The 24,112-nt window shown below is 49.2% G+C and overlaps 2 protein-coding genes across 21 annotated transcripts in view; both read right to left on the bottom strand.

The window, feature by feature from the left end:
• LOC116579282 (leukocyte immunoglobulin-like receptor subfamily A member 6) overlaps positions 1 to 24,112 on the bottom strand; it is a 355,647-nt gene that overhangs the window by 33,662 nt on the left and 297,873 nt on the right. For 2 of the 13 annotated variants that reach the window (XM_032324444.1, XM_032324445.1), the window contains exons 3-11: positions 9,758 to 10,042; positions 9,312 to 9,614; positions 8,642 to 8,938; positions 8,126 to 8,428; positions 7,762 to 7,812; positions 6,745 to 6,873; positions 6,371 to 6,413; positions 6,255 to 6,292; positions 6,001 to 6,053 (exon numbers count right to left, since the gene is read on the bottom strand). In XM_032324444.1, the coding sequence (XP_032180335.1) occupies positions 6,001 to 6,053; positions 6,255 to 6,292; positions 6,371 to 6,413; positions 6,745 to 6,873; positions 7,762 to 7,812; positions 8,126 to 8,428; positions 8,642 to 8,938; positions 9,312 to 9,614; positions 9,758 to 10,042 (1,502 nt within the window). Of the gene's footprint in view, positions 1 to 3,077; positions 5,011 to 5,084; positions 5,250 to 6,000; positions 6,054 to 6,254; positions 6,293 to 6,370; positions 6,414 to 6,744; positions 6,874 to 7,761; positions 7,813 to 8,125; positions 8,429 to 8,641; positions 8,939 to 9,311; positions 9,615 to 9,757; positions 10,043 to 10,223; positions 10,260 to 10,414; positions 10,451 to 24,112 lie in introns of those variants that run through there. The other 11 variants (XM_032324440.1, XM_032324436.1, XM_032324441.1 and 8 more) reach the window with 11 other exon arrangements.
• Positions 19,027 to 24,082, bottom strand: LOC116579292 (leukocyte immunoglobulin-like receptor subfamily A member 6). 8 transcript variants are annotated; one of them, XM_032324481.1, is made up of 9 exons: positions 23,961 to 24,082; positions 23,635 to 23,769; positions 23,443 to 23,478; positions 22,974 to 23,261; positions 22,530 to 22,832; positions 21,492 to 21,794; positions 21,113 to 21,226; positions 19,941 to 19,991; positions 19,027 to 19,798 (listed from the first exon to the last, which is right to left on the bottom strand). In XM_032324481.1, the coding sequence occupies exons 2-9, from the start codon at positions 23,666 to 23,668 to the stop codon at positions 19,662 to 19,664; spliced, it is 1,266 nt and encodes a 421-aa protein (XP_032180372.1). In that variant the 5' UTR covers positions 23,669 to 23,769; positions 23,961 to 24,082; the 3' UTR covers positions 19,027 to 19,661. The 8 variants fall into 8 exon arrangements, with proteins under 8 accessions (XP_032180372.1, XP_032180378.1, XP_032180371.1 ...); XM_032324487.1 differs by lacking the exon at positions 21,113 to 21,226 and adding an exon at positions 22,010 to 22,306 and having other exon boundaries at positions 23,635 to 23,712; XM_032324480.1 differs by having other exon boundaries at positions 23,635 to 23,712.

Below are 24,112 nucleotides of genomic sequence, written 5' to 3'. Positions count from 1 at the left end.
GAGTGAGTGATGTAGGAGACAGGGTGGTGTGAAGGAAGGAAGCTGAGGGAAAGAGAGGCAAACAATTAACAGCTCGTGAGGAGAGACCTTGAGAAATCAGGGATGTTATGAAATACACCGACATCAGAATTATTGGGAAACTGGGGGTGGGGGCAGAAGGTGTATTTGAGCAACCAGAGCTGAGAACTTCCCTAACCTGGGAAAGGAAACAAGCATTCGTGTCCCAGAGGTAGAGATGACCCCTCCCCAAAGCAATATAAAAATAGATCAACACCCCAACATGTAATACTGAAGCTTGCAAATTTCAGAGATAAAGAGAAAATCCTGAAAGCAGGTTGGGACAAGAAGCTCCTAACCTGTGGACGTAGAAACATCACCCCAACATCAGACCTGTCCACAGAGACCTGACAATCCAGAAAGGGCAGCCGGGACACATTCAGTTACTAAATGAGAGGAACATGCGGCCAAGAATCCTTCACCCAGCAAGGCTGTTATGCAGAACTGATGGAGAGGTGAAGAGCTTTCAGGACAGATAGAAACTGAGAGGACATGTGACCACCAAGCCAGCCCTGCAGGAAGTATTAAGGGGGATTTTGTGAAGCAAAGAGAGAGCCCAAACGTAACACGGACCACTAACAAACAATCTACAGAAACAGGACGTTACAGGTGATACAGGCTGAGTGATATTCCATTGTATATATGGACCACATCTTCTTTAATAGTGACTCTGAATTAAATGGGCTTAATGCTTCAATCAAAGGACACAGGGTATCAGATGGAATAAAAAAGTAAGAGCCATATGATAACTGACTCTCTCTGCTTGACTTATTTCACTCAGTATAATCTCTTCCAGTCCCGTCCATGTTGCTACAATAACAAAAAGCATGGAGGACATGGGGAGTTAGAGAGAAGGGGGTTGGGGTAAATTGGAAGGGGAGGTGAATCATGAGAGACTATGGACTCTGAAAAACAATCTGAGGGGTTTGAAGTGGCGGGGTGGGGGTGGGAGGTCGGGGTACCAGGTGGTGGGTATTATAGAGGGCACGGATTGCATGGAGCACTGGGTGTGGTGAAAAAATAATGATACTGTTATGCTGAAAATAAATAAATGAAAAAAAAAAAGTAAAAGCCATCCACATGTCTAGAAGAGACCAGGTTTGTTTTTTAAATTTAAATTCAATTAAGCAGCATAAATACATCGTTGGTTTTTTTTTTTTTTTAGACGAGGAAAAGTGGTTTTATTGCATTTCATGTATTCTCAGCATCTACCATTCAACAGAAGTGCCCAAATACTGTTGTTGTTGAATTTAGAAAGCTAATCAATGTAAATCATTAAAGGCATATGTTCTCATTTGTCTCAGTCAGTATAGATCCTATGTCTGAATTTTGCTTTTAATGTCTGTATTCTTTTCAGTGTTCCAAGATTCATTGTTTATGCACCACACCCAGTGCTCCAAGGGATCGCTGCCCTCTGAACACCCACCACCAGGCTCAACCATCCATCCCAACCCCCTCCCCTCCAAAACCCTATTTGTTTCTCAGAGTCCACAGTCTCTCATGGTTCATCTCCCCCTCCGATTTCCCCCAATGCTCTTCTCCTCTCCATCTCCCCATGTCCTCCATGTCATTCCTTTTGCTCCACAAGTAAGCAAAACCATATGATAATTGACTCACTCTGCTAGACTTATTTCACTCAGCATAATCTCCTCGAGTCATCATTAGTTTTTTTCCCAAGATTTTATTAATTCAAATCAAAACCACATTGAGATACCACCTTACACCAATTAAAAAGGCAAGAATTCATCTATTGAAGGTCATCTTGGTTCTTTCCACAGTTTAGCGGCGTAGCCATTGCTGCTATTGTTAGGGTCCGTTATCAAAGGGACAAAACTGAGACAAAGTAAAAATTATGCAAAGCTCTATTTTATGCCAGCATTGGAAGTCAGACTGACCGAGCAGGGCCATCTCTGAAGAGAGCGACCACCCCCAGTCTACAGGCTCAAGAATCGACTGGTCAGGGCCACCTCTAAAGAGAGCAACCCCTCCCAATCTTACAGTCTACCTTTTATTGGGTGAAACTGCAACCCATATCTTGGTATCTCAACCCACCGGGTTTGTGTGTCTCTTGCTGATTGGCTAGTTCCATCTGGTCTAGTGACGTGTTATTTAAGATTACCCTATACCAGGAACTGTTACAAAGAGTACTTTTTGGGAAGGCTTAGTCAGTTAACATATTCAGTGTGAATAATAAGATGGTCATCCTTCCCAAGATGGAGTCATTTTGGTTTGGGCAAGACCTTCTCAGTGTTACAAACAGTACTTCCTACTGATTAGATGTCTCCATCTGGCCTGACTCGTCCTTGTATTCTGGGCTGTGTTATCAGGAACTAGATGACTACATTTTATTGGTTTCCTGGACTTGCTCTTAAGTAAGTTTCTCTGGGGGAGGATCAATTTAAGTTTACTGCACAAACAACAAAATGGCCATTTAACCGAGATGGAGTAGCTCTGGCTAAATAGGTCCTTACAGCAATGAACATTGGAGTACAGGTGGCCCTTCTTTTCACTACATCTGTAACTTTGGGGTAAATACCCAGTAGTGCAATTTCTGGGTCATAGGGTAGCTCTATTTTTAATTTTTTGAGGAACCTCTACAGTGTTTCCTAAACTGGCTGTACCAATTTGCCTTCCCACCAACAGTGTAGGAGGGTTCCCCTTTCTCTACATCTTCGCCAACATTTGTTGTTCCCTGTCTTGTTAATTTTTGCCATGCTAACTGGTTTAAGGATTGGTTGGTACCTCCAGTTATATGAACTGAATGCTGTGCTGAATACAAACGGTCATAAGAAACATACTTGGATCATCCCCATCACAGAGAGAAGGACTTCAAGTTCTCACCTTTAAAAATGAAGGCCAGGTGCTGATTGCTAACCATGGCTTCATGAATTGTTGGAAACTCCATTTTATTTCTGATGAGCTTTTATGTGCATTATGAATTGTTGGTGTGTTTTATCAAAAGCTTTGTCTGCAACTGTTGAGATTATTTATTAATTTTAAATTTTTATTATTATGTTCAATTAGCCAACTTATAATACATCATTTTTGAATTTTGATTTATAGTTAACATGTGATATTAGTTTCAAGGGTCCATCATAGTGAATTAGCATTTATATACATTAGGCAGTGCTCACTCTAAGAAATCCAATTAACATGTGTCACACAAAAAATGATTACAATGTTACTGATTATATTTCCTAAAGTGTAATTTTCACCCCTGGCGCTCATTTATTATGTAACTGGAAGTTGGTACGTCTTAATCTCCTTCACCTTTTCAACCATCTCCCCATACCCCTCCCTCTGGTTTGTGAGATGGTCATTTTTACATATTCTGTTAATGTATCAGATTATATTGATTGAGTTAAACTACTCTGTTCCTTCCCTCCCCCCAAAATCCAGTGTGGTCATGATGTAGAGTCCTATTGCTGGATCTTATTTGTGAACGTTTTGTTTAGAGATGTACATCTAGGTTTATGTGAGAGGAATTTCTGCCCTTTTTTCATTCTGTAATTACCTTGCCAGTTTTTTTGGTGTTCAAAGTTCCCTGGCCTGATCCAATATTGCTTCCTCCCTTTTTATTCTCAGGAAAAGTTTGTGTAATTTTGGTGTGTGTGTATGCATGTGTGTAAGCATGTGTGTGTTTCCTCAAGGGGTAAGTGTTTGGAGGAAATTGCCAATGAAGCTTCCTCAACAGACACAAATATAACAAAATGATTATCCCCATGCGGTTAGCTCACACTTCCATGCCGTATCACAGCTGCCTATCTTGTATGTGATGAGAACATTTAGATCTACTCTCTTTGCAACATTCAAGAATAGGATACAGTGTTATGAGCTGCGGTCATCATGCTGTATATGAGATCCCCAGAACTTGTGGTCTTACAACTGTAGAGACCTTGTTCTTCTTGTCTGTAATCCTGACCAACACCTCCCCATTTCCACAGTCCAGCCCCGCCAGCCACCACTCTGACTCCATTTCTCTCAGTTTCCACACACTTCAGATGGGGGACAGTTTAATCACAGTCAATGCATTCAATGTATTCATAAGGTGATACATAATTTCTACTTCTCCATCAATTTAGTAGCTTCTATTTTGAGAATTTTACCCATTTCATCTACATGTCTCATATATCAGCATAAAGGAGTTAATAATGTTCCATTCTAAATTTAAAGTCTGTAGGATGGGATGCCATCCTAATAATGATGTGTACCTCCTCCCTCTCTCTCTCTCTTTCCTTGGTTTTGTGGCTAAGATTTATAAATGTGACCATTGCTTACGAAAAGGAACACTTTCAGCTTCATTGATTTTTCTCTATTTTTAAATTTGTCCTCATTACTAGTTATGTCTTATCTTTATTATTTTCTGCCTTCTACCTTTGTTTGGAATAACTTGCTATTCTTTTCCCAAATTCTCGATAGAATAGGTTCTGTCATTAATTATTTGAGTCTTTTTCTGTTCTAATAAATTGGTTCTTGGTTCTTATTTTCCCATTTCATAGATTTGATGTGTAACATTTACACTGTCCTTCACTGTGAACATTCTCTCATTTCCATTTGGATTTTCTCATTTCATTCATGGGTAATTGGGAAGTCTGTTGCTTTGATTTCCAAAGTGTAGGGGTATTACTATCTTTGATGGCAGAATCAGTGACTCCCAGAGGGTCCCAGGAGTTCTTGCTGGTCCAAGTGAAGAGTCCAGGCTGGCTGGGGTCATCATTAGGTGACACTCACTGTAGGCAACTCCTGTGCCTTTCAGGGTCCCTGTGGTCCCCCTCCATGGAGTGTGGGGTCAGGACCCCTCCTGGGCTAGTGCATGGCCAGAGCAGCATATACACTGGGCTCTGCTGGGGGCTCCCCTAATTGGGAGGGAGGGGATGCCCTTGTCTCCTGTCTGAGAGTCAAGGCGTGAAGCTGGGTGTAGGTTACATCCTGGGGGCTGTCATATGCAGCAACCTGCAGTGGGGAAGAGAGGGGAGGTTTGTGATTAAGGAGGGGGACCCTGAACGCTTGAAGAAGAAGGGACCCACCTGACAGTCCGTCTGCCTGTTTTCCTCTGCTTGTCTGTCCTCCGAGTCCAGTAATCCCTCTGACACAGGGAAAGGAGAATTGGCCAGTCCCCACCTGAATCTTGATCTTGACAGGCTCACCTGGGCGTACGTCAGTCCCTGGGGGTCTTCATCTTGTGTGTTCTGCTGTGGACAGACAGTGAGGGGGAGGTTTGTCTCCTTGATTCCCCTCGACCACCTCAGACAATTTTCCCCATGGTTGCCAGAGCGATGCTTCAAACTTTCCTGCCCATTAGGTCACTTTCCTGGTGAACTCTCCAGGGGCTTCCTGAGCCTTGGGGCGTGTGATTCAACTCTGGCTCTGATTCTATTCCGGACAGTGTTTCTTGCTCATTTGGTTGCAGCTGCATGGGCCATGTTCCTGATAAAGCATGCTGCTGCCTCAGGACCTTTGCACCTGTTACTCTGTACCCTGCTTTATTTTCCTTGGCCACACGTTGCTCTTGAGGTTGCTGCCCATTTCCGTGCATATTGTCCACCACCCACAAAGTGAACTCATGGAGGGTGGTCAGATTTGCTCACAGCTATGCCAGCAGCACTAGGAGGGGCCTGGCAAATGCTGGGCTCCCTGTGTCTTTTGCTGGCTGAATGAATGAAGGGGCTTAGTGACCAGTGGGAGAATTTCTTCATGCACCCTCTTGAGACATGGGCATGCACCCCAACAACCAGAAGTCAGACAGTGGTTGGGGAGCCAGATAAGAGGAGCACAGAGGAGGACCCACGAGGTCACAGTGGGCTGATCCTGGGTGCCCAAGGAGTGTGAGGGCCTCTGAAGGACACTACTGAGATTGGGTGGTGTGAGGACACAGAAGCGTCCACTGGATTCTGTTTGGTACCACAAGGGTCCTGGGGTCTGCACGAGGCCTGGGAGTCTCACCTGATGGTCCAGCTCCACCCCCTCCTCAGGCTGAGTGTCTTGCATGGCAGCGTCTGCTGGGACAGAACGGGGTGTGTCTCTTGGCAAGTTCCCTGAGCCCTCCTCTAGGGGCTACAGACCCTGCCCTCTTCCCAGTTAGGACATCTGCCATCCCGGAGCTTCAGCAGTGGGCTGAGGGGTATGTGGGAATTCAGTCCTCAACCCCTCCCCAAGACCCTCCCAGCCCACCACCAGGGCATCCCCCTTCATCTCACAGAAGCTCTCCTCCTGGGTGGCAGCAGCTGGGCTGGATCCGGGGAGGAGACATTGTGTTAGGGGGCATAGCAGGGGCAGGTGGGTGGGAGTCTGGGGGACTGCGGGCAGGAGTTACCTGTCGTGCAGGCCTCTGTCCCTGGGCTCTGGGTCTGCAGCCCCTGCAGGACATTGGGAATCAGTGTCCCTCTAGGCTGGGAGGGTATGACCCCCCCCCCTTTTGATTCCAGGGAAAGGCGCCCTTCACACATACTGTCTGGGTGGTTCTCCATATCTCCAGATCAAAAGAGGGGAAAACTTTCAATTGGCACGTGGGGGTCAACCTCGGGGTTTCTTTTTAGGTTCTCTGGGTTGAGATTCTGCACAAGTGTCCTCCTACACTGGCCTTTCCCACCACTCTGGTTTCCCTCTGGCCGCTGCCCTGAGCCCATCTTTGTTCGGCCCAAGGAGCTGCCACCACCCCTGCAGCCCGTCACCCCCTTCCCTTCTCACCCGACTTTCTGACTTTGCTCTGATGCCTGTGTCGAACCTGGAGGCAGACGAGGAGGCCGAGCAGCAGGATGAAGGCCACCACGGCCACGATGAGGATGTACAGGTACCAGTGGGGACCTTGGGCAGGAGCTACACCATGAATGAGCCAGTGATGCCATTTAACTGAGCGCCTGCTGTGTGCCAGGAACCTGCTGGGCTCTGTGCACTCAGCTCTGTATCCATCAACGATTACCCAGCAGACAACTGCTGCCCCTCCACCCACCCCACAGACAGAAAACTGAGACAAAGAGAAGAGGTCATTCATGTGTCTTAGGTCACCCAGCATGGAGGCGGCAGGGCTAGGACTAAAACCCAACTATGGGTTTCCTGTGTTCTCCTCATGCTGTCTCCTGTGCAGACACCAGCTCGGAGTTCTGGCCCCCATCTGGGGCACCGCCTGTCTCTGCATCTTCTTCCGGAGCTGATGGTCCTTCCAGATTGCCCTTATTACCTGAATGCCCCCAGCCATTGTCCTCCCTCCCCTCCCCCTACAATGTCACTGTCATTGTTGCGAAAGGACCCATAGATCACTACCTGGGGGTCTTCACCGTAAGCCCTCCTCTCCCAGGATCAGAGTCATGGTCTGATGGGAAATCTACTCTGTCCACGACTCTCTTCTTTACACTTGGGGAAACTGAGGTCCACACAGGGGAGGGGCATGTGCCAGCCAGCACCTCCGGAGGCCCTTGACCTGAAGGGGCAGCTCAGCCTCCGCTCCCCATGGACCCACCCACTAAGGCTGTCAGAGACCATCATTCACACTCAGAGCCTCCTGGGGTCAGCAATGGTGAGGTAAAAGGCCTGTAGGACTCCCCACTGCACTTGACTTCTCCTCCCCTACTGGGCCCCTCCACCTCCCTCTGCCGTGACCACCCCAGCTCCCTCCACCAGCCTCAGAGCCCCTGGAGTCCCGAGGTCTCCCTGGCATCTCTGAAAGCCTAGAAGAAAAGCCACTGGACAGCAGCCCCTGTAACTCACAGTCAGCTGAGCCTGGCCCTGTGGTTGTGGGACCGGGACCCATAGAGGGTCCTGGGGTAAAAACAGAAGTGTGGGGCGGGGAGGGAGGCTGGAGCTTCCCCTGACTCCTTATTGCTGCACACACTCTTCCTCCTCATGTGCCCTGTGGCCCCAAAGGCCCTCCTCCACCAGGACAATTCTGGTGCTGTGGGCGAGGGTTGGGCAAGGGTGGGAAGACCCTGTTTCCCTCCTGCACTGTGAGGAGTACCCCTCGGCTGACATTCCCTTGGAGCCCCTTACTTCCATCCTAGACCAGAGCCCTCATGGACACAGGGCCCTGAAGACAATGTTGGGACACAGAGGGGACAGAGTCAGCGACTCTCACCTGAGACCAGGAGCTCCAGGGGGTCACTGGGCTGTGACAACAGATAGGGGGAGGTGCTGGCAGAGCCGTAGCACCTGTAGGACCCCCCGTGGTCTGAGGTCACAGGACTCATGGGGAATTCAGCCTGGTGCCGCCCAGCTCGGTACTGTGATCTAAGACGCAGCGGGGGATCAGCTACTCCCTCCTTGGTCAGAAGGAAGGTGTCCACAGGGCTCTGTGACTGACACAGCAGAGTCACATTCTCTCCTGGGGCCACCATGCGTCGCGGCTGCACCGAGAGGGAGGGTGTGTAGGGCAGCTGTCCTAGGGAGAGGAAGGGGGGGTGAGGGGCTGTCCAGCCCTTGTTCTGAACTGAGTCTGTCTGTGTCCTCCGAGTCTGTGCCATTCCATCCCCTGTCCCTCTCTGTCTCTCCCTCCCCCCGGACCCCTCCACCCCAATCCCAGCCACCACCACCTGGGCTCCCCTGGCAGGACCTGTGCAGCGTCTGGATCCTGACCAATGCCGTGAGCCCTCACCTGTGAGCAGGATGTCCAGGGGGTCACTGGGGGCCGACCACTCGGAGGAGAGGTTGTGTCCACCGTAGCACGTGTACCGGCCTCTATGGGAGGGTCTCACAGGGCCCAGGGGGAAGTCTGCCCCAGAGATCCCAGCCTGGGGCTGCTTGCCAAGCTGCCGGGGAGGGTCAGGTGCCCCCTCTTTGGACAGAGCGAATCTGTCATAGCCAACATCAGAGCGACACTGGAGGGTCACACTCTGTCCAGACATCATTAGAGAGCCATGCTGGGTCAGCAGGGTGGGCTTCCCTGACACACCTGGGAGAGACCAGCAGTGGATGGCAGGGGCTGCTTTTCCCCACACTTCCCTTCTCCCGTCCTGACACCCGGGTCTCACTGTCCATCACCCTCTGTGACACTGACCTGTGAGTCCCCGTGGTCCCCTCTCCCACCCTGTCTTTGGGGCATGGGTCCTTTCGCAAAATGACAGTGACATTGTAGGGGGAGGGGAGGGAGGACAATGGCCGGGGGAATTCAGGTAATAAGGGCAATCTGGAAGGGCCATCAGCTCTGGAAGAAGATGCAGAGACAGGCTGTGCCCCAGATGGGGGCTCTGAGCCCTGGGAGCAGAGTCCCCGTTAACTGTCAGGTGCCTCAAAACACAGACGGGGCAACAGTCAGACATTCTCACCTGAGACCAGCAGCTCCAGGGGGTCGCTGGGGTCCGACCACACCTGGGGGGTGTTGCTGTAATAGCCATAGCATCGGAACGTCCACCTGAGGCTGGGGGTCACAGGTCCAACAGGGAACAGGGCCTGGGTCCGCCCATGGGGGGCTGGCTGGGAGCCCAGGGTCCAGGAGGGCTGGCGTTCTCCTTCCTTCATCAGGACGAATCTGTGGAATCCCATCCGTGAGGCACACTGGAAGGTCACGTTCCCTCCTGAGGTCACAACAGGGCTGGGCAGGGCTGAGAGACTGGGCTGGCCATGGGATCCTAGGAGAGGAGGATGGGGTGGTGTTAAATCGGGCTCAGACCCCCAAGGTATCCCCAGGCTGGTCTGTAAGAGGGAGACACCTGAGAGCCCACCCCCTTCCTGAGGGCAGAGTCTGGGGCTGGGACCCTGAGTGGGCTCACACCTGTCACCACCAGCTCCAGGGGGTCACTGTATTCTGACCAGTCATTGGGGCGTTCATAGTCACACTGGTATCTTCCTGCATATACATCTGTCATGTATGTGATGGAGAAGTTGGCCTTGTACCCGGACTCCAGTGGCTTCCGTGTCTCCCAATTCCATGAGTCCCCCTCTTTATGCAGGTGGTACTCCTGGGCCTCCAAGCTCCCCTGACACCAGATGGTCACAGGTGTCCCCCAGGGCATCACAGAGCTGGGCTCAGCCCAGATGGTGGGTTTGGGGAGGGTCCCTGGAAGGAAACAGAGGCTGGGACACAGACTTTCCCCATCCCCTGGTACCAGCTCAATGCCAAACCCCCAGAAGTGCCCCTGGGTCATCCCAGAACTGCTGTTCTACATGCCCAGCAGCCTTCTGGGTGACCCCTGTCCCTAGTGAGGAGGTGGGACTGGGACCTTTGGGGACAGACTCACCTGCCTGTGCTTGCATCCTGGGGTCTTCACTCAGCCCTGGAAGACAGTCCGTGTGAGAGATTTGCCCCGAATCCTAGCAGAACCCTTTCTCCCCATGAGCCTCCTGAGCCTGGGGTCTCTGACAGACCAGGGCTTGACTCTGGGGTGGCTTCATCCCAAATAAGGACTCCCTTTCCCTCCTCAGATCTCACCGAGACAGAGCAAGGCCATGAAGGTGGAGGTCATGGTGTCTCGTCTCCCTCACTCTGGCTGTGCAGAGGGTGAGACGACTGTGCCAGAGGGTGAGACCACGGTGCCCACAGGACATGCAGACATACAAGGTGTGGTTCTCAGAGGTAGTTGTCCTATCATGGGGTTGTCACGTATGCAGGATATGACAATAGGAAGGTGAACAACCCCTGCCCAGGGACCTAGCCTGGCTCTGGTGTCCATGACGGTGCAGCAGGGGAACCCTTGGGCTCCCTGTGATGCCCAATCAAGTGAGGAGACCAGGGCAGGTCCTTCCCTCCCAGAGCCTCCCCCATGGGTCTCCTTTATCCCCACAACCCTGGTCCTCACCATGGACAGGTCCCCAGAACCAGAGCTGCTGCAGAAGACATGGGTTCCTGCTGTGCTGGGGAGCTCAAGTTAGCTCAGACACTCGTGTGATGTCTCCAAATGGCTCAAGTTGAGATATCGGTGGCAATGAGCCCAGAGGAGAAATAGACACAAAAAGGGAAGGGAACACAGAACGTCTCTTGGCCCTGGAGTGTGGGCTCTCTTTCTGTCACAGCCTCCAAGGACTTCTGTGTTTTCCTGTGACATGGTCCACACCCCATTCATGGGAAAATGCCTCTTTGAGTCCCTCCTGGCTCTTTGTTGCCCCCTTGTTCCAGGGACAGAGACATCCTCCTCACCCTGGGCTCTTGCCTGTAAGCTATAGGAAGCAATACTTGGGTGAGTGCTCTGATATGAGAGACTCTCTGATATGAGAGACATGATTCTCATGTCATTACTACTCCTGTGTCCACTGCCCAAGTGACTGTGAGCACAGTGGCCTGGTCTGTAGCATGCTATCCTCACTCTACTCCTCAGAGTGGTTGTGAGGTCAGTGGGACCTAGATTGTGCATGGGATGAATTTTGTTAGATTCCTGACCTGATTAAGAGGGGTGTGGTTAAGACCAAAGAGGTCCATGTGTCAGACCCCACAGTCAGGTTAGATCATTGATCATTGTGATACGTCCCAGGGAAGACTGAGAGAAAACGGTGGGAATTATGAAAAACAAAAGAGAGAGAACTGTGATCAGGAGTTTTCCACAGACTGATGACCGAGTAGAGCCCCCAAATGCCCAAGAGACTTTATTTTATACTTCAATAACAAGAATGTTTATTAGGGAGATTGAGGTTGGAGGACCACAAGTGCCAGGTGACCACCTTGCTTCCAAGCAAGAGACTTTGCTAAAGCATATTTACAGAGGAGCTCAAGGTTTGTGTCAGCATGACTGTGAGAGCTAATGTGATCCTAATCAAGTAGTGAATGAACTGCAGGGATTGTGAGAGCTAGCCCTTGGCAAGACTCCTGAGACTGCAAGGACCCTGTCAGCTTGCAGTTGGTTCTCCATATCCTTGAGAGACCCCATGTGTTCTTAACACTGAGAAATGCTATTTACAATGTTTCTGAAATTCGTAGAAACAGATATTTTCAGAAAATGAGAAACAAAATTTTCTGAAATTGACACGGGCCACAACAGAAAAAGAAGTGAAAGCTGAGTGACTGCCAGTGTCTGGGATCAAGTTGAGGGGTCATGAAATTTGATTTTTGCCTCTGTGTGACCAGAACAGGCATCCACATTATCACAAGCAGGAAGGGCATCCAGTGTCTCACTGACTGTGGAAGAAGTGTGACCCTTCTACCTTGTGTGGGGTGGGTCCTGGCATGTCTATGCCCAATAACCCAGTCCAGACATCAGCACTGAGCCATGTCCCCTGTGTGTGTGTGTGTGTGTGTGTGTGTGTGTGTGTGTGGAAGAGTTTTGTCCAGTGAAACCCTGCACAGGCAGCTGTCCATGTGTGAGGGTGCGGCTTCCATGGCAGTCATCCCTGCCAGACACATCCCTGCTCAGATGCTATGTTGGGACAGTGGATGCCAGAGGTTAGTGGAGCTGTAACCACCCACCCCTTACAGTTCTGAGCTTCAGGCCACCCCTGGAAGCAATTGTCTCTGGAACTCAGGGGTGTAGGAGGTGAGTGTTCAACATGAATGGACATCAGAGAGGGACCCCAATGTGATAAGGAGTGCTCAGGAACATTGTGTGCAGACTCGTCAATCATAGTCCAGGACATAAAATGGTAGGAATATAGGAAACTCATTTTATGTTAAAAATGTGAACTACACTGTACACAAAGATGAACTTGAAATGGATAAGCGACCTCAACGTGAGACAGGAATCCATCAGAACCCTAGGGGAGAATATAGGCAGTAACCTCTTCAATATCAGCCGCAGCAACTTCTTTCAAGATATGTCTCCAAAGGCAAAGGAAATAAAAGCGAAGATGAACTTTTGGGACTTCGTCAAGATCAAAAGCTTCTGCACAGCAAAGGAAACAGTCAAGAAAACAAAGAAGCAACCCACGGAATGGGAGAAGATATTTGCAGATGACAGTACAGACAAAAGGTTGATATCCAGCATCTATAATGAACTTTTCAAACTCAACACACACAAAACAGACAATCATACAAAAAAATGGGCAGAAGATATGGAAAGAAACTTCTCCAACGAAGACATACAAATGGCTATCAAACCCATGAAATAATGTTCATCATCACTAGCCATCACGGAGATTGAAATTAAAACCACATTGAGATACCACATTACATCAGTCAGAATGGCCAAAATTAGCAAGACAGGAAACAACATGTGTTGGAGAGGATGTGGAGAAAGTGGAACCCTCTTACACTGGTGGTGGGAATGCAAGTTGGTGCAGCCCATGGAGAACAGTGTGGAAATTCCTCAAGAAATTAAAAATAGAGCTTCCCTATGACCCTGAAATTGCACTACTGGGTATTGCCCCCAAAGATACAGATGTAGTGAGAATAAGGGCCATCTGTACCCCAATGTTTATAGGAGCAATGGCCATGGTCGCCAAACTGTGGAAAGAACCAAGATGCCCCTCAACGGACGAATGGATAAGGAAGATGTGATGCATATATATACACTATGGAGTATTATGCCTCCATCAGAACGGATGAATACCCAACTTTTGTAGCAACATGGACAGGACTGGAAGAGATTATGCTGAGTGAAATAAGTCAAGCAGAGAGAGTCAATTATTATATGGTTTCACTTATTTGTGGAGCATAACAAATATCATGGAGGACAAGGGGTGTTAGAGAGGAGAAGGGAGTTGGGGTAAATTGGAAGGGGAGGTGAACCATGAGAGACTATGGACTCTGAAAAACAATCTGAGCGTTTTGAAGGGCGGGGTGTGAGAGGTTGTGGGAACCAGGTGGTGGGTATTATAGAGGGCACGGATTGCATGGAGCACTGTGTGTGGTGCGAAAACAATGAATACTGTTACACTGAAAAAAAATAAATTAATTTTAAAAATGTGAACTACTGATAAATTGGAGCACATTGAGTGTTTTTAGCAATAATGAAGTTATATTATGGAAAGAAGATAGAAATCAGGAAGTGAGTTAATTCAATTCTCTGGAGGCAAAAGAGAAAAACAAAAACTTACTGTGACTGATCCTTCCATCTGTGAGAAGATGCAGCTGAAAGGCAGAACACGAAATTGGAAGACAACACTGAGGATGCTTTGTCTGATGCCAGACAGGCTGAAATGAGAACATGCAGATACCCAGGGAACAGGGGGATGGTGGATACCATGAGTCTGGAAAGAGAGCAGTGAGGAATGTGTGAGGCAACAGTCCCAGGGGCCAGTGTTCAGGTGTTGTAAAGAGACACAGATAGAGCAGCAGCCTGCTGGTATGCATGGATGTGTCCTTGAGATCTGTGTCTCCATATCTCCTGATAAAGCAAAGGAAGTTGACAGGAATCAGAGCAGAAGCTGAGCAGAAGAAAAAAGCAGAGAGATTTGGAACATGCGCTTATACAGAATCATGAATAAGGGTTGCTTTACTCACCCAAGGGTACTTGAAAGGACAAAGGTAAAAGCGTTGGCAGGGCCCACATCCTCAAGCACAAGGAGACAGGGACTTCGTGTAGCCTTGGGCTTCATCTCTGTGAGGGAGGAGGAGAGCCCCCCAGCAGGCATGTTCCCAACTCCTTATCATTGGGTACTCTCCTGTACTTGGAATGAGGCAATGTTTTCTAACTTTTTCTTTTTTTTTTAATCTAGGAAATCAAAGATTATTTTATTTACTTACTTACTTACTTATTATTTTCCATTTTTTCTGACTTTTTTTATTAATTAATTTATTTTCAGAAAAACAGTATTCATTATTTTTTTCACAACACCCAGTGCTCCATGCAATCCGTGCCCTCTATAATACCCACCACCTGGTACCCCGACCTCCCACCCCTCTGCCACTTCAAACCCCTCAGATTGTTTTACAGAGTTCATAGTCCCTCATGATTCACCTCCCCTTCCAATTTACCCCAACACGCTTCTCCTCTCTAACACCCCTTGTCCTCCATGATATTTGTTATGCTCCGCAAATAAGTGAAACCATATGATAATTGACTCTCTCTGCATGACTGATTTCACTCAGCATAATCTCTTCCAGTCCCGTCCATGTTGCTACAAAAGTTGGGTATTCATCCTTTCTGATGGAGGCACAATACCCCATAGTGTATATGGACCACATCTTCCTTATCCATTCGTCCGTTGAAGGGCATCTTGGTTCTTCCCATACTTTGACGACCATGGCCATTGCTCCTATAAACATTGGGGTACAGATGGCCCTTCTTCTCACCACATCTGTATCTTTGGGGTAAATACCCGGGAGTGCAATTGCAGGGTCATAGGGAAGTTCTATTTTTAATTTCTTGAGGAATCTCCACACTGTTCTCCAAAGAGGCAGCACCAACTTGCATTCCCACCAACAGTGTAAGAGGGTGCCCCTTTTTCCACATCCTCTCCAACACACGTAGTTTCCTGTTTTGTTAATTTTGGCCATTCTAACTGGTGTAAGGTGATATCTCAATGTGGTTTTAATTTGAATCTCCCTGACGGCTGTGATGATGAACATTTTTTCATGTGTCTGCTAGGCATTTGTATGTCTTCATTGGAGAAGTCTCTGTTCATATCTTCTGCCCATTGTTTGATATGTTTGCCTGTTTCATGTGTGTTGAGTTTGAGGAGTTCATTTTAGATCCTGGATATCAAACTTTTGTCTGTACTGTCATTTGAAAATATCTTCTCCCATTCCTTGGGTTGCCTCTTTGTTTTTTTTACTGTTTCCTTTGCTGTGCAGAAGCTTTTGATTTTGATAACGTCCCAAAAGTTTATTTTCACTTTTGTTTCCTTTGCCTTTGGAGACATATCTTGAGAGAAGTTGCTGTGGCTGATATCGAAGAGATTACTGCCTATGTTCTCCTCTAGGATTCTGATGGATTCCTGTCTCACGTTGAGGTCTTTTATCCATTTTGAGATTATCTTTGTGTACGGTGTAAGAGAATGGTTGAGTTTCATTCTTCTACTTATAGCTGTCTAGTTTTCCCAGCACCATTTATTAAAGAGACTGTCTTTTTTCCACTGTATATTTTTTCCTGTTTTGTCGAAGATTAATTGACCATAGAGTTGAGGGTCCATATCTGGGCTCTCTACTCTGTTCCGCTGGTCTATGTGTCTGTTTTTATGCCAGTACCATGCTGTCTTGGTGATCACAGCTTTGTAATAAAGCTTGAAATCAGGTAACGTGATGCCCCCAGCTTTATTTTTGTTTTTCAACATTTCCTTAGCGATTCGGGGTCTCTTCTGATTCCATACAAATTTTTGGATTATTTGCTCCAGCTCTTTGAAGAATACCGGTGGAATTTTGATCAGAATAGCATTAAAAGTATAGATTGTTCTAGGCAGTATAGACATTTTAACAATGTTTATTCTTCTGATCCAAGAGCATGGAATGGTCTTCCATCTTTTTGTTTCTTCTTCAATTTCTTTCATGAGTGTTCTGTAGTTCCTCGAGTACAGATCCTTTACCTCTTTGGTTAGGTTTATTCCCAAGTATCTTATGGTTCTTGGTGCTATAGTAAATGGAATCGATTCTCTAATTTCCCTTTCTGTATTTTCATTGTTAGTGTATAAGAAAGCCACTGATTTCTGCACATTAACTTTGTATCCTGCCACGTTGCTGAATTGCTGTATGAGTTCTAGTAGTTTGGGGGTGGATCTTTTGGGTTTTCCATATAAAGAATCATGTCATCTGTGACGAGAGAGAGTTTGACTTCTTCATTGCCAATTTGGATACCTTTTATTTCTCTTTGTTGTCTGATTGCTGTTGCTAGGACTTCTAATACTATGTTGAACAAGAGTGGTGAAAGTGGGCATCCTTGTCTTGTTCCTGATCTCAACGGGAAGCCTGCAAGCTTTTTCCCATTGAGGATGATATTTGTTGTGGGTCTTTCATAGATAGATTTGATGAGGTTCAGGAATGTTCCCTCTATCCCTATACTTTGAAGCGTTTTAATCAGGAATGGATGCTGTATTTTGTCAAATGCTTTTCTGCATCAATTGAGAGGATCATGTGGTTCTTCTCTCTTCTCATATTAATTTGTTCTATCACATTGATTGATTTGCGAATGTTGAACCATCCTTGTAGCCCAGGGATGAATCCCACCTGATCATGGTGGATAATCTTTTTAATGTTCTGTTGGATCCTGTTGGCTAGGATCTTGTTGAGAATCTTAGCATCCATATTCATCAGTGATATTGGTCTAAAATTCTCCTTTTTGGTAGGGTCTTTGCCTGGTTTGGGGATCAGGGTAATGCTGGCTTATAGAAAGAGTCTGGAAGTTTTCTTCTGCTTCAATTTTTTGAAACAGCTTCAGGAGAATAGGTGTTATTTCTTCTTCGAAAGTTTGGTAGAATTCCCCAGGGAATCCGTCAGGTCCTGGGCTCTTGTTTTTTGGGAGGTTTTTGATCACTGCTTCAATCTCATTACTAGATATCGGTCTATTCAGGTTGTCGATTTCTTCCTGTATTTTCAGATTTTTTAAGATCTGAATAAAACTTTTTTTGGGGGGTGTTCCAAGGTTCATTGTTTATGCACCACACCCATTGCTCCATGCAATACCTGCCCTCCTCAATACCTACCACCAGGCTCTCCCTTCCCCCCCTACAAACTGCTCCATTTGTTTCTCAGAGTCTACAATCTCTCATTGTTCATCCCCTCCTCCAATTTCCCTCAATTCCCTTTTCTTTTTTCTACTCCTAATGTCTTCCATGTTATTCCTTATGCTCCACAAGTCAGTGAAACTCTGCTGGTCTCTTCTAGACAGCATGTGGATGGCTCTTACTTTTTTATTCAACCTGATACCCTGTGTCTTTTGATTGGAGCATTAATCCCATGTAATTCAGAGTCACTATTAAAAGATGTGGTCCATATATACAATGGAATGTCACTCAGCCATCAGAAAGGATGAATACCCAACTTTTGTATTGACATGGACGGGACTGGAGGAGATTATGCTGAGTGAAAAAAAGTCAAGCAGAGAAAGTCCATGATCACATGGTTTCACTCTTATGTGGAACATAAGGAATAGCATGGAGGACATCAAGAGAAGGAAGGGGAAAAATAAGGGGGTAAATCGGAGGGGGGATGAACCGTGAGGACTCTGAGAAATAAACTGAGGGTTTTAGAGGGGAAGGTGGGGTTGGGTAAGCCAGGTCATGGGTATTTAGGAGGGCACGTGTTGCAGGGAGCACTGGGTGTTGTACACAAACAGTGAACCTTGGAACACTGCATTAGACACTAATGATGTACTGTGTGGTGACTAAATAACAAAAAATCTGCATAAGATTATCAGATTTACAAATCTATTCATTAGATGTGGTGAGTGCACAAAATCAATTTTTACGCTAAATCCTTGCTCAAATGTATACAATTATGAAGTATTTCATAACTTACCTTACATAAACATGCAAAGAAACAGGAGAAGCCACAATCACAACTGCCACTTCCCAACAGCATTCGGGGGAAGAAGGAGGCACAAGTCTGCTTCCAGAGAGTGGGAGCAGGGGTCAACAGGTGCGGAGACTGCAGCCCAGAACAACTCCTCAGTCCCGTATTTGTTAGATACGAGATAACAATTAACAAAGGAGGAAGCAGATTATAGATAAACCATATATGCCTGACCAAGAAGGATGGGGTTAGTGGTTGAGTAAAGGCATTTGAAGGAATCATCTAATTAACTACAGGTGATCTCTGGAGAAGGGGAGAAAACAGAAGTACCGCCCTGAGCAGGCATGCAACCCCAGCTGCTCCACTGCAAGGACATGTATCATCCTCTCCCCACGGGCCCCTGCTGTGCCACAATCAAGCATGTTTGGTCAGTACCTTGTTCTGAGGGACGGTTACACACAACTTTATCTTCATTCGTACATTCATTTACTTATTTATTTATTTTAAAGATTTTATTTGTTTATTTTTGAGAGAGAGACAGAAACAGAGAGAGGGGGACAGAGAGCGAACACAAATGGGAAGGAGGGACAGAGTGAGAAGCAGATTCCCCACTGAGCAGGCATCCTGCAACACAAGACTCCATCCCAGGACCCTGGGATCATGACCTGAGCCCAAGGCAGGTGCCTCACAGAATGAAACTCTAAGCCGCTCAAATCACAACAACAACAACAACAACAAAGGAAAACCCATTTATTCCTTGGAGTATTCCACCTGGCTACACCTCAAAGGCCCTTGAGCTCACTCAAAATGATGGTGTTTCTGGAAGATTCCACCAGGTGTTGCCACATGAGGACAGAAGAGCTCTGTGAGTCCAGAGAGGGTTCGGGGAATGGTTTTGGATTCATCTGTTCCAAAGTTGACCTGATTTTCACCCACTTATTTACTTATGAAAACAGAGTCTGTGTTTTTGGCTGAGGAATGGAGGACAATAGTGGACAATAGGGAAAATGGAAATGGAAAGTGAAGGAAAATGTATCCCACGAAGCTGGACCAGAGTTGCCACTGTAGGAAGGTATGAACCAGCCGCGCTTTATGTTACGAACCCTCAACTCACAGGGATGAGGAAGGAGGGGCAAGCCAGGATATCCAACAATGCAGGAGGGGAAACACCACAGAGCACGAGGGACGAGTCCCGGACAGGGAGCAGCCCAGGTGCACCTCCTGCACCTGAACCATGCTCCCCCTCAATGTTGTCAGCAGAGAGATCAGAGAGGGTGAGCTGCAGGCTTTCCTCCAGATCCCTCTGGGCACCTGGGATGCATGCCCACAGCTCTGCCACATGGAATGGTGGCATTGCTCCCCCTTGTGTTTAGCTCCTGCCTGAGTCTGGAGTCCTTCTCTGGCTGTGCTGAGCCTCTAGCAGCAGAATCCCGAGGACCACCAAGATCAAGACAGCTACGCCCATGCGGGTCAGATTCTCCACCATGTAATCTCTGGAGTCTGAGGCTAGGAATGAGGACAGAGAGATTGCAGAGGGCAGAGAGGACCCAAATCACCCATATCCTGCATATCCACCCAGGGGACCTGCTTTCCCAGACAGGACACCCCCTCCATATAAGCCCCATCACTGGGATTTTCTCCTACTCACCACTGCTGGGGTCTGAGTTGTTTTGGGGTGGGCTCACGGTGCCAGCTGCTTCTGCAGGGAAGATGGAAGCCGATGGAAGGAGCTAGAGACCCCTGTCTTGCCTGTCCTCTGCTCTGTGCCTTTATCCCTCAGCCTGTCACTATGTGGTTTTTGTACAGTTCCTGAACTAGCCCTTCTCTGCACTAGGGGGCTTTCCTCTGCTCTCCTCACTGGATTCCTTCAGCCTCCTTGTTCTCTTTGATTTCAGACTCTGCTTCTGAGTTACTCAGGATAGATTCTGGCTGTGCCCCACCAGCTCAGGGTTGCAGAGAAAAATGGCCTCCCAGGACAGAAATCATGTCCTTGCATGTTCTCTGTTCTGTCTGGGACACAAGACCTCCTGGGCTCATGTCCCTGCAGATGACAGTTCCCACTTATTCAGTAGCCGAGGTCCCAGCAGCGTTCAAGGACAAGGGGCTGGATCCAGGGGCTCCTGACTGTCAGGAGAAGAGAGGGGCCCATGTCTGGGGTCGGGTCCCTGTCCCTCCATGTCAACCAGCTCCCTTCCTTCAGGGTCTGCACTTCATTCTGTACCTACAGTATTCCTCCTTGGTTATGTTCATTAATTCATTCTTCAAATACTTACAGATACCACAGTGCTAGACATACACACACACTCACACAGAGAGAGGGAGAGAGATCTGTGGGTGCCTATTTACAACAGACATATAAATATGTATCCACGGAAGGTGACAGTCAGTTACTGGGTCAGAGGAACACCCAGTTATTGCCTGCATGCAGTGTGGATCGAGATGGGAAGAAGAGCTATATAAGTAAATAAACCAACCAACCAACCAATAAACAAACCAAAAAGATAAATGAGACTCATTGAAAATGTGCTAAGACCCAGGAGTGCCCAGAGCTTTTGCCCCACAAGGACCCTGTGAATCCATCTAACCCAATGCACACAGGAGAAGGAGGACTGGTTTCTGAGTCTGGTGTCCCTGTCACCCGAGTTCCCTTTGTCATCATCTGCAGGTGCTTCTCTAGAAGGTGTGAGAAGCAGACACAGGGACACTGGACCAGCGTCCACCCACAACGCAGAGTGGTCACCAGCTGCATATGGACGTGGGGTGCAGCCTCCCTGGGGACTCCTGTGAGCCTGGATCGACACTCCCAGGTCAGGTGCTCACCAAGGAGCATGGAGGCCCCCAGATGAGCACAGGGGCGGCCGAGCAGTGTCCGCAGGTGCGGAGTTTTCTGTTCTGGACACTGTCCGTGGGGCTGACACCGCGGATCAGATTCAGCTATGGAGGGACAGGAGATGAGTGGGATGCGCTGTCCACTCACCATTGTCCTCACTCACCCCCCATGCAGCCACTACTCCTTACTCTGCTGAGACTGCAGGATGGGGGACCTGGGTGCACACTGTGGATCTTCCCAACCTCTCCAGGGCAGGACCCTCCTCTGTGGAGACCCCTTGAAACCCATGTTTGTTATTGTGTCAGGCTTTCCTGAGACGTGTGTCCTGAGCTGACAGAGCTCAGACAGGACAGGGTCAGGGCCGCTCACCTGAGACAAGCAGCTCCAGGGGGTCACTGGGCTGTGACAAGAGGTAGGGGGAGGTGCTGGCAGAGCCGTAGCACCTGTAGGTCCCCTCTTGGGCTGAGGTCACAGAACTCATGTAGAATTCAGTCTGGTGCTGCCCAGCTCGGTACTGTGATCTTAGACGCAGCGGGGGATCGGCTGCCCCCTCCTTGGACAGAAGGAAAGTGTCCACAGAGCTCCGTGACTGACAAAGCAGGGTCACATTCTCTCCTGGGGCCACCGTGGGTCCTGGCTGCACTGAGAGGGAGGGTGTGAAAGGCAGTTGTCCTAGAGAGAGGAAGGGCAGGTGAGGGGCTGTCCAGTCCTTGTTCTGAAGTGCGTCTGTCTGTGTCCTCCAAGTCTGTGCCATCCCATCCCCTGTCTCTCTCTGTCTTTCTCTCCCTGGGGACCCCACAGCCTTGGTCCTGGCCACCACCACTTGGGGGTCCCCTGGTAGGACCTGTGCAAAATCTGGGGTCCTGACTGATGCTGTGAGCCTTCACCTGCCAGTAGGATGTCCAGGGGGTCACTGGGGGCCGACCACTCGGAGGAGAGGGTATGTCCACCGTAGCATGTGTACCGGCCCCCGTGGGAGGGTCTCACAGGGCCCAGGGTGAAGTCTGCCCCAGAAAGTCCAGCCTGGGTCTGCCGGCCAAGCTGCCAGGGAGGGTCAGGTGCCCCTTCCTTGGACAGAGCGAATCTGTTGTAGCCGACATCAGAGCAACACTGGAGACTCAGGTTCTGTCCAGAGGTCACAACAGGGCCCTGCTGGGTCAGAAGGGAGGGCTTCCCCGACACACCTGGGAGAGATGAGCCATGGATAGCAGGGGCTGAGTCTCCCCGGGCCTCCCCTTCTCCTGTTCTGACCCCCGGGTCTCACTGTCCATCAACCTCAGTGATGCTGACCTGCGAGTCCCCATGGTCCCCTCACCCACCCTCTCATTGGGGCTCCCTGGGAGCATAGTCCCTGTTAACTATCTGGCTCCTCAAAACACATATGGGGCAATAGTCAGACTTTCTCACCTGAGACCAGCAGCTCCAGGGGGTCACTGGGGTACGACCACACCTGGGGGGTGTTGCTGTAATAGCCATAGCATCTGAACCTCCACCTGTGGTTGGGGGTCACAGGGCCCACAGGGAACAGGGCCTGGGTTCCCCCACCAGGGGCTGCCTGGGAGACCAGGGTCCAGGAGGGCTGGCGCTCTCCTTCCTTCATCAGGATGAACCTGTGGATTCCCATCCATGAGGTACACTGGAGGGTCACGTTCCCTCCTGAGGTCACAACAGGGCTGGGCAGGGCTGAGAGGGTGGGTTGGTCCTGGGATCCTGGGAGAGGAGGAGAGAGTGGTGTTAAATGGGGCTCAGACCCTCACATTATCCCCAGGCTGGGCTGTGTAAGGGAGACCCTTGAGAGTTCCCCCTTCCTGAGGGTAGAGTCTGAGTCTGGGACTCTGAGTGGGCTCGCACCTGTCACCACCACCAGCTCCAGGGTGTCACTGGGCTCTGACCAGCCAGTTGGACTGAAATAGTCACAGCGGTATCTTCCTGCATATACATCTGTCATGTGTGTGATGGAGAACTTAGCCTTGTCCCCGGGCTCCAGTGGCTTCTGTGAGTCCCAATTCCATGAGTCCCCATCTTTACCCAGGCGATACTCCTGGGCCTCCAGGCTCCCCTGACACCAGATGGTCACAGGTGTCCCCCAGGGCATCATAGAGCCTGGCTCAGCCCAGATGGTGGGTTTGGGGTGGGTGCCTGGAAGGAAACAGAGGCTGGGACTCAGACCTTCCGCATTCCCAGGTCCCAGCTCAGCACCAAACCCCAAGACATCCCACTCTGTCAGCCCAGAGCTGTTGGTCTCCATCCCCCACTTCCTGGTGGGTGACCACTGTCCCCAGTGAGGAGGTGGGATTGGGGCCCCTGGGGACAGACTCACCTGTCTGCACTTGGGTCTGGGGGCTCATACTCAGCCCTGGAAGAGAGTCCCTGTGAGAGGTTTGCCCCAAATTCTAGCAGATCCCCCCCTCCCCATGAGCCTCCTGTGCTTGGAGTCTCCAAGAGACCATGACCTGTCTGTGGGGCAGGTCCCTCCCAGACTAGGGCGTCCCCTCCCCTCCTCAGATCTCACCGAAACAGAACAGGGCCGTAAGGGTGGGGGTCATGGTGTCTCCTTTCTCTGGTTCTGGCTCTGCAGACGGAGGGCCTACTGTGACCACAGGACAGACAAACACAAAGGGCGTGGCCACACAGAGGCCAGTCCTGCCTGTCATACAGTTGTCACATCAGCAGCCTCATAGGAAGGGGAACGGCCCTCCCCAGGCCTAGACTGGCTGTGGTGTCCAGGACAGTGCAGCAGGGGGACCTCACCCTCCATGTGAGGGGATCAGGGAAGGTCCTTCCCTCCCAGAGCCTCCCTCATGAGTCTCCTTCATCCCCACAACCCTTGGTCCTCACCATGGACGGGTCCCCAGACTCAGAGACGCTGCAGAGGACATGGGCTCCTGCTGTGCTGGTGAGCTCATGTCAGCACAGACATGTGTGTGATGTCTCTGAATGGCCCAGGTCACAGTCACGGTGGCAATGAGCCAAGAGGAGAAAAACGGGCA

The sequence above is a fragment of the Mustela erminea genome, chromosome 19 (assembly GCF_009829155.1).
Source record: "Mustela erminea isolate mMusErm1 chromosome 19, mMusErm1.Pri, whole genome shotgun sequence".
Taxonomy (NCBI): domain Eukaryota; kingdom Metazoa; phylum Chordata; class Mammalia; order Carnivora; family Mustelidae; genus Mustela; species Mustela erminea.
Note: the sequence above shows the minus strand (reverse complement) of the source record. Positions and strands in the feature narration are given on the sequence as shown.